The 10,029-nt window shown below is 41.1% G+C and overlaps 1 protein-coding gene across 1 annotated transcript in view; it reads right to left on the reverse strand.

Annotated features, from left to right (window-relative positions):
* Positions 1-10,029, reverse strand: part of pla2g4ab (phospholipase A2, group IVAb (cytosolic, calcium-dependent)) — a 52,531-nt gene that overhangs the window by 2,386 nt on the left and 40,116 nt on the right. The window contains 4 exon segments of the mRNA XM_024003691.2: positions 315-472; positions 7,594-7,783; positions 7,981-8,165; positions 8,576-8,818. Coding sequence (XP_023859459.1) covers positions 315-472; positions 7,594-7,783; positions 7,981-8,165; positions 8,576-8,818 — 776 coding nt within the window.

A 10,029-nucleotide genomic window follows, 5' to 3' on the forward strand; every position in this document is an offset into this window, starting at 1 on the left:
TACAGTACTTCTGTCATATCGAGAAACCCCTTTAGTCATTGGCATATTAGTTCTGACCGACTGAACTGACCTTTTGATTCGTGGGATCTTTTTAGACAGCCACACACAGTGCATAAGAGCCAGAACAACTGAATGTGGCTCCAGCATTGGCTCCAGCATTCAAATTGACCTTGATGTTTGAACATTCCATATCGACATACCCCTTTTTAGAGCTCCTAATCGATCTAACTCTTCCAAAGACTGTCCGACCTTCTAACATCTTTAGAAATGGATGTACAGTAGCCAGTGGTGATGCAGTTGAAGGTTGATTGTACCTCGATGTTGTTGAGTGTGTTGAACTCCATGAGGTCGTGGAGCTGTGTGAAGGCCTGGTTGGAGTACTGGAAGTTAAAMGTGGAGTAYGGCGTCTCAGGGTCGTCGAAGATGTCAAAGTCAGCCATCTCCTTCTCCTTTTCCGTCTCACGAGGAACTCCTTCAAACACACAGCAACAGGATGATATGTACTTCAGAATGTATCAACACCCCTTGACTTTTTCCACATTTTATTGTGTTACAGCCTGAATTTAAAATGGATTAAATTGAGATGTTGTGTCACTGGCCTACACATAACACCCAATAATGTCAAAGTGGAATTAGACATTTTTACAAATTAATAAAAAATGTAAAGCTGAAATGTCTTTAGTKTAATTAGTATTCAACCCCTTTGTTATGGCAARCCTAAATAAGTTAAGGAGTAAAAATGTGCTTAAAAAGTMATGGACTCACAGATAAGTGTTTTTAACATAATTTTTTTAKGACTACCTCATCTTTGTACTCCACACATAAAATGATCTGTAAGGTCCCTCAGTCGAGCAGTGAATTTCAAACACATGTTCAACCACAAAGACCAGGATGTTTTTTACAATGCCTCACAAAGAAGGGCACCTATTGGTAGATGGGTAAAAAAAAAAGGAGACTTTCAAAATCCCTTTGAGCATGGTAAAGTTATTAATTACACTTTGGATGGTGTATCAATACATCCAGTCACTACAAAGATACAGGAGTCCTTCCTAACTCAGTTGGCAGAGACGAAGGAAACMACTCAGGATTTCACCATGAGGCCAATGGTGACTTTAAAACAGTTATAGAGTTTAATGGCTGTGATAAGAGAGAACTGAGGATGGATCAACAACATTGTAGTTACTCTCCAATAATAACTTAAATGACAGAGTGAAATGAAGAAAGCCTGTACAGAATACAAATATTGCATCCTGATTGCAATAAGGCACTAAAGTAAAACTGCTAAAAATATGGAAAATAAATTAACTTCATGTCCTGAATACAAATCGTTAAGTTTGGGGAAAATCTAACACAACACATCACTGAGTACTACTCTTCATATTTTCAAGCATGGTGGTGGCTGCATCATGTTATGGGTATGCTTGTCATCGGCAAAGACYTAAGTTTTTTAGGATAAAAAGAAACAGAATAGAGCTAAGCACTGGCAAAATAATTGAGGAAAACCTGGTTCCGTCTACTTTCCAACAGACATTGGGGGACGAATTCACCTTTCAGCACGACAATAACCTAAAACACTGGAGTTGCTTACCAAGACGACATTGAATGTTCCTGTGTGGCTTAGTTCCAGTTTTGACTTAAATYGGCTTGAAAATCTATGGCAAGACTTGCTGTCTAGCACAATCAACAACCAACTTGACAGAGCTTGGAGAATTTAAATTTAAAAGAATAATGTGCAAATATTGTATAATCGAGGTGTACAAAGCTTTTAGAGACTTCCCCAGAAAGACTCTGTAATCACTGCCAAAGGTGCCGCTGTCATGTATTGACTCAAGGGGTTAAATACTTATGTAATTAAGATATAGTAGTGTTTTATTTTTTATATATTATTTTACAAATGTTAGAATTTTTCTTCCATTTTGACATTACAGAGTATTTTGTGTAGATCGTTGACCAAAAAACCAACTATTAAATACATTTTAATCTCACCTTGTAACACTTTTTTTTGTGTGAAAAAGTCAAGAGGTGTGAATACTTTCTGAAGGCACTGTATGTCCTTCRGGATGATAGTGACTATGACTAACTATTAATTGGTCATATACCATTCTTTCCTTGTGTCCCAGTGATAGCTAATACTAGCCTATATCATATGACTCATTCAGAACTATGGATGTTTCAGCCCAAGCTCCAGGGTGATGGTGAGCTGTCAACCCGTTTTAACAAACGATGGCTAGTCATTTTATTTACTTTGAAATTTCTCCTCCACTTGGGGCAATACGAGTGCCTGTTAACATCTTATTACTGTAACAGTATCTCTTAAATCGTGAGTTATGGCTCTGAATGTCGTGGGTTCAATCCCAGTGCCGGGCACTTGTTTAAAAAATATATATATTTTCATTTGTCTTTTTTAACCCTAACCTCAAACCTTAAAGGAAACATTCACTTAGTTTTAATGTTATATCGTTTTTGAGACATGTTTTATCAATGCAAGCAGGCAGAAATACAGCTAGTATGGCGAGTTTCGCATCATGTACAGTGGGGAGAACAAGTATTTGATACACTGCGGATTTTGCAGGTTTTCCTACTTACAAAGCATGTAGACGTCTGTAATTTTTATCATAGGTACACTTCAACTGTGAGAGATGGAATCTAAATCAATCTAAATCCAGAAAATCACATTGTATGATTTTTAAGTAATTAATTTGCATTTTATTGCATGACATAAGTATTTGATACATCATTAAAGCAGAACTTAATATTTGGTACAGAAACCTTTGTTTGCAATTACAGAGATCATACGTTTCCTGTAGTTCTTGACCAGGTTTGCACACACTGCAGCAGGGATTTTGGCCCACTCCTCCATACAGACCTTCTCCAGATCCTTCAGGTTTCGGGGCTGTCATTGGGCAATACGGACTTTCTGCTCCCTCCAAAAATTTCTATTGGGTTCAGGGTCTGGCAGACTGGCTAGGCCACTCCACGGACCTTGAGATACGTCTTACGGAGGCACTCCTTAGTTGCCCTGGCTTGTGTTTCGGGTCGTTGTCATGCTGGAAAGACCCAGCCACGACCCATCTTCAATGCTCTTACTGAGGAAGGAGGTTGTGTGGCCAAGATCTCGCGATACATGGCCCCATCCATCCTCCCCTCAATACGGTGCAGTCGTCCTGTCCCTTTGCAGAAAAGCATCCCCAAAGAATGATGTTTCCACCTCCATGCTTCACGGATTGCTGGGAGGTGTGTTCTTGGATATGTACTCATCCTTCTTCTTTCCTCCAAACACGGCGAGTGGAGTTTAGACCAAAAAGCTAATTTTTGTCTCATCAGACCACATGACCTTCTCCCATTCCTCCTCTGGATCATCCAGATGGTCATTGGCAAACTTCAGACGGGCCTGGACATGCGCTGGCTTGAGCAGGGGGACTTGCGTGCGCTGCAGGATTTTAATCCATGACGGCGTAGGTGTGTTACTAATGGTTTTCTTTGAGACTGTGGTCCCAGTTCTCTTCAGGTCATTGACCAGGTCCTGCCGTGTAGTTCTGGCTCATCCCTCACCTTCCTCATGATCATTGATGCCCCACGAGGTGAGATCTTGCATGGCGCCCCAGACCGAGGGTGATTGACCGCCATCTTGAACTTCTTCCAATTTTCTAATAATTGCGCCAACAGTTGTTGCCTTCTCCCAAGCTGCTTGCCTATTGTCTGTAGCCCATCCCAGCCTTGTGCAGGTCTACAATTTTATCCCTGATGTCCTTACACAGCTCTCTGGTCTTGGCCATTGTGGAGGGTTGAATCTGTTTGATTGAGTGTGTGGACAGGTGTCTTTTATACAGTAACGAGTTCAAACAGGTGCAGTTAATACAGGTTAATGAGAGGAGAACAGAAGGGCTTCTTAAAGAAAAACTAACAGGTCTGTGAGAGCCGGAATTTTTACTGGTTGGTAGGTGATCAAATACTTATGTCATGCAATAAAATGCAAATTAATTACTTAAAAATCATAGATTCCGTCTCTCACAGTTGAAGTGTACCTATGATAAAAATTACAGACCTCTACATGCTTTGGAAGTAGGAAAACCTGCAAAATCGGCAGTGTATCAAATACTTGTTCTCCCCACTGTATATATTTCTGCCTGCCTGAACGGCAATAGCTCAGATACACATGAAAATATGACTCCGGGAATCGATAGAACATCCCTAAGAGATGCACAAAAAACAATATAAGATTCAAAATGGTTGACTCATTCCTTTTAAATGTATCGTTCTCCTTATCGTTATAACATAAATTCAGGCAATTTATAAAGATATGGGTTTTTGTCGCCCAGCTCTATGTTGAGCACTGAGCAGTTTGACTGACGGTAGAGCTCTGCTACCCGACTCGAGTCCGACGGGCCCCGACATTATACATCGAGTCAGGGCCGGGTATGGCCTGTTTTTCCATCAATAACTCGGGTACGGGCAAGGCTCGGGTATCACTAAATCGATCACAAACATTTTTAAACTGAGCCATTTGCTTGTGCTCTGCTGCGCAATACAGCCATATCTGACTTAGATCAAAGATCATAACATGGTGTCAGAAGTGCTTCAATTTCAAATATATATCACAGAAAATAATAATGTTCCTCGAGTTTGTCAGTTTAGTGGTAAAAAGTAGCTAACCACTAACTGCTTTCTCATGTCTCATCATTGAGCAGAGCAGCCCAAGTGGAGCCGTTGCTTTGGATACTCACAGACCCAGAGCCACCATGAGCAGAGCGCATGCAGAGTGAGCAGCGCGCAGGGAGCAAGTGACAGACAGAGAGGAGCAGCTAATGGATCTACTAACAGAGGAAGTTATTTCTGATTTTGGGTTTCGGGCAGGGTCGGGCCTTTAAATTTGGCAGAAGCAATCGGGCATGGGTAGGGCTTMAAATTCATGCCCATGCAGGGCTCTAACTGAGGACGTGGACTAGACAAAACGGCCACACACTACGTAATCTGTTGCCTGCAGGTACGGCAACTATTTCCGTCTGCCTTACGAGGTTGGGTTGGGTTGTTAAAACATGTCTTCTCATGTATTTCCTAATTCCATGAATGAATGATCACTAAATGATGGCACACTTGTCACTGACTCTACAGGGGAATACCAGACCAGTGATATGACCTACTCTCTCTCCTACACAACACAAATACAGCAGAGGATGTATACATGTGAGTGTTCCTCGTTCGTGAGGCCCTAAAACACTATAATTCAGTGTGTGAGCAGAGGAGAGAGGCCTGGCCAGTGTCTACGTGTGTCCCTGTCTTCCTATGGCCGATGATGTATACCCTGTTTACACACACTACGCTCCCAGCCTAGTAAGAGATTCCCAACATAGCACCTGGTCATAGATCATCTCCTTATGAGTCACCTTCCCAGGCAGCTTGTAAGATACCAATCCCACACACAACCCTCGTTTCTAGCATAAACCTTCAACTTCCTTAGGAGCATATTCCCTATGGGCAAACACTGTGAGTAAAGAGCGTACTCTTATGTATGGAATACACTACCGTTCAAAAGTTAGAAATGTTATGTTAAATATCTAGCAGAAAATACACTTCATGACACTGTCATGGAGCATTATGACCATCCTGTGTCACGTTACTTGGACTAAGTAAATATACTTTATGACATTGTCAAGAATCATTATGACCMTCATAATCATATAAGTCAGATAGGCCTAGTCATGAAGAGGGTGTCTGGTCCTGAAATCTTTTTCTGCATTCATCCCAGTCATCAGCAACAGAACATTAAATAAAGGTTAAAAAAAAAAGTACAGTATGCTAGGGCTGTCCCCGACAAAATGTTCCATATATAGACACATCCTATGTGTTTTTATCAAATCAACTATATGCACTGAGCTTGTCTGATGCTTTAAGCAAATTGTTTGATTAAATAATTAAGACACACAAATAACTAGAGGACCGCAATTGACTTGATTGTGCTGGGCCTGGCTCAGACTTGCTGCACTGTGTTAAAAAAAAGACTCTCCTCCCTGCTGCAGTTTGTTCTTAACTGACTTGTTAAATAAAGGTTCAATAAATAAATCAACTAACAACGTAACACATGACATAAAAATGGATGCACACGACGTGACAAATAAACTTGAAACGAGGGAACGTTTACTGGTTGCACAGGAGGTAAAGGGGAAGTCAGATGTGTGGAATAAATTTGACTAGTTGTGGAAAATACTGGAGATCAAGAAAAATAAGGTAAGGAGCAAGTGCTGCGTACATATTATGTGTACCAAACAGCTGCTGTTAGATTACAACCATCTTTCTGACTGTTTGGAACAACATAAACAACACCAAATAAATTGTAAGCGTATTAGAGAGTCTGTTGTAACGTTTTTTTTTTTTTTTTTGTAAAGCCTCTATTACATCAAAGTCTAAAAACAGTCGCATTCATTCGTTAATGAAATTTCCCGAAATAGAACAGTTTAGGCCTATTTAAGCTAATTATTAAATGGTTGCGTTTGTTATTTTATTTTAAAACTAAAATGCTTGATTCCATTTCACGTCATGAATAACTCGTATGCTGTGTGATGACATGAACTAATAAATKATTGATTGATACAGTAGCCTATATAAGTATTGAAATAGAGGCCTAACTAAGTTACGGTATTAAGACTAAACAGGATGCTCTCTTTGGCTTACAGCTCGATGGTGGTTATACAAGGCTGCTACACTAACCCTACTAAGGATAATGACATTACTTATTATTATAATGAGGATCATAATAATAGTAATAATAACAATAAGAAGGAGATCAAGGAAAAAGGTGGGTTATTATTATTATTATTATAAATTATTATTTGGAACAGTGTAAACAACAGTAAATACATTATAAATAATACCAGAGAGGCTRGTCTAACAAAATAAGTGTAAARCCTTTATTACAGCATAGCAAAGATTAAAAACAGCAAGAGGCTTGGTGCTCACGGAATCATTAGACTTCCAACCCAACAGTAAAACAGGCAACAGAAGCAGGATCTGTCTTATTTCTGTAGATATGGATGATTTATAAAGCCAGGCACATTTAACGGTTAGGCTATTGATTACAGACCTAATTAAGTTGGGGTTTCCTCTCTCYTCTTAGACAATTAAGGCTAGGGCTATTTTCTCGTCTCCTAACTCCGCTGCTGCCTCCGCCACATTGTTCTCAACACCAATATGCTGTTTAACTTTACTATTATGCACATAGCAACAAGCGCCAATTCAATAGCGCACTGATGTGTTTCAGAACCGCGGACAGCGACCATTTGTTATGAAAAAATGTATTTGCATTGCACCATTGTACATAATATAAGTCTTAGAACGATGGACTGTGCCATCGCCACGGCCTCCACAATGGATCAGTCCACTCAACCAGGCACGAATCRGACAGGTGTCTTATACACCATGATTTTCTTTTTCTTTTTTCTTCTTCTTGTAAACCAAACTACTGCTCGACTAAAGAAATCTAATACATTTCACATACACAACCTGTACAGACATGCATATGGTATACACAAGAGTTGTGGACTCGAAAACGAGTGACTTGGTCCTACCTCAGGTATACAGTACACATACAGTACTTACCAGGGGCTTTGAACGTCCTGAAGTTGATGTTGACCAGGACAAAATGGATGACAGTGGGGCAGTTCCGTTCCCCCTTTTTTGGCTTGAAGACGTAGCACTCTTTCAGGCCCTCGCGGTCAAACACTTTAGGGTCGATYTTAGGGAACGGCAGTTTGTTCATCCGGGCCCACTTCTCAGCCAGCAGAAGCTCCTACATACCAAACACAAGTCAAAAAGCTACCCTCTTGATTACTATTGCATAGTTCAATTATTAAAACTTTTATCCTAACACCTTAATAATCACACAGAAATTGCTCACAAAAAAATWATCAATGATAAAATGAAATAAACACATAAACATTTTAAAACCAGGAAGTACTGGCAGGTGGCGCTTGTCATCACAATGACCTTAAAGGGCGGGCTGGAGTCGCTGGGGCGAGCTGAGAAGTCAAAGGAGATGATGAGGTCGACACCACGCTGCGGCCGCAGGATGAGGGGGTACGGGAGGTTATAGGTCAAACCACTGTCTACTATATGGATCTTCTTACTCTTCACGTCCAGGGGCTCGTAGATATCAGCAAACTCATCGGGGTCTGAGAACGTTATGGAATACGATGCAGAATAAATACAGAACGTGTTAAGGTAGAAATGCGTAAGGGAATTTGTGTGGATGGCTATGTGTGGGTGTGTGTGTGTATGGTCATACTGTAGCGGTTTCCATTTGTACACAGTCTGGCATTTAGTAACGCTATTGTGCTGTAACTGTCCTGTAATTGAGGCAGTTTTATTATGCACTCAGACTTAAATAAAATCACCACCATAACCTTTCAATAACTCCACCGTAAGTCTATTGAATAGTACACAGCTCCAACAAGAGCTCTATTGCCAAGTTCTACTGGATCTAGAATCTGCTTTATTTAGACTGTAACAGGTATACAGGTATATCTGGAATCTAGAATGTGTTACATCCAGAACTCCTGGATCACCAGATTTGACATCTGACCTGTGACAGCATCCACCTCATCCTCGACGGAGGCGCAGGAGTTCTGGTACATGAAGTCTCCGAAGGTGGAGAAGGGCATGTTGGTGTTGAGGTTGAGGCCCAGCATGAAGTTATGGACCTTCCCCGCCCGCCCCTCCCTTGTGTTGAACAGGGAGGAGTCGCTGAAGAGGGAGGTGATCATTCGCTGGACCCAGCTGTTCTGGGCGGTGCGTTGGTACTCATCATCTGGGTTCTCACTGCCTCCTGGAAAGGAGAGAGATATTGAAATCAGGAAAGATGCAAGGGAGAGAGAAGGGGACAATGTTGATAAAGAGAGGCACATGGGATGTACTTGTAGGCTTACAGGATATTTGGTAGCTAGAGGTGCTTGATAGTCCTTGATCTGAAGTGCACACCTGTAGATCTTGACTTTTCTCCCTGGCACTTACAGTTGAAGTCAGGACATTACATACACTTAGGTTGGAGTCATTAAAACTAGTTTTTCAACCACTCCACAAATTTCTTGTTAACAAACTAAAGTTTTGGCAAGTCGGTTAGGAGATCTACTGTGTGCATGACACAAGTAATTTTTCCAACAATTGTTTACAGACAGATTATTTCACTTATAATTCACTGTATCACAATTCCAGTGGGTCAGAAGTTTACATACACTAAGTTGACTGTGCCTTTAAACAGCTTGGAAAATTACAGAAAATTGTGTCATGGCTTTAGAAGCTTCTGATAGGCTAATTGACATCATTTGAGTCAATTGGAGGTGTACCTGTGGATGTATTTCAAGGTCTACCTTCAAACTCAGTGCCTCTGCATGACATCATGGGAAAATGAAAAGAAATCAGCAAAGACCCCAGAAAAAAAATTGGAGGCCTCCACAAGTCTGGTTTATCCTTGGGATTTCCAAACGCCTGAAGGTACCACGTTCATCTGTACAAACAATTGTACGCAAGTATAACCACCATGGGACCACGCAGCCGTCATACCGCTCAGGAAGGAGACGTGTTCTGTCTCCTAGAGATGAATGTACTTTTGTGCGAAAAGTGAAAATCAATCTCAGAACAACAGCAAAGGACCTTGTGAAGATGCTGGAGGAAACAGGTACAAAAGTACCTATATCCACATTAAAATGAGTCCTATATCGACATAACCTGAAAGGCCGCTCAGCAAGGAAGAAGCCACTGCTCCAAAACTGCCATAAAAAAGCCAGACTACGGTTTGCAACTGCACATGGGGACAAATATCGTACTTTTTGGAGAAATGTCCTCTGGTCTGATGAAACAAAAATAGAACTGTTTGGCCATAATGACCATCATTATGTTTGGAGGAAAAAGGGGGAGGCTTGCAAGCCAAAGAACACCCTCCCAACCGTGAAGCACAGGGGTGGCAGCATCATGTTGTGGGAGTGCTTTGCTGCAGGAGGGACTGGTGCACTTCACAAAATAGATGGCGTCATGAGGGAG

Source organism: Salvelinus sp. IW2-2015, linkage group LG16 (assembly GCF_002910315.2).
Source record: "Salvelinus sp. IW2-2015 linkage group LG16, ASM291031v2, whole genome shotgun sequence".
NCBI classification, from domain to species: Eukaryota; Metazoa; Chordata; class Actinopteri; order Salmoniformes; family Salmonidae; genus Salvelinus; species Salvelinus sp. IW2-2015.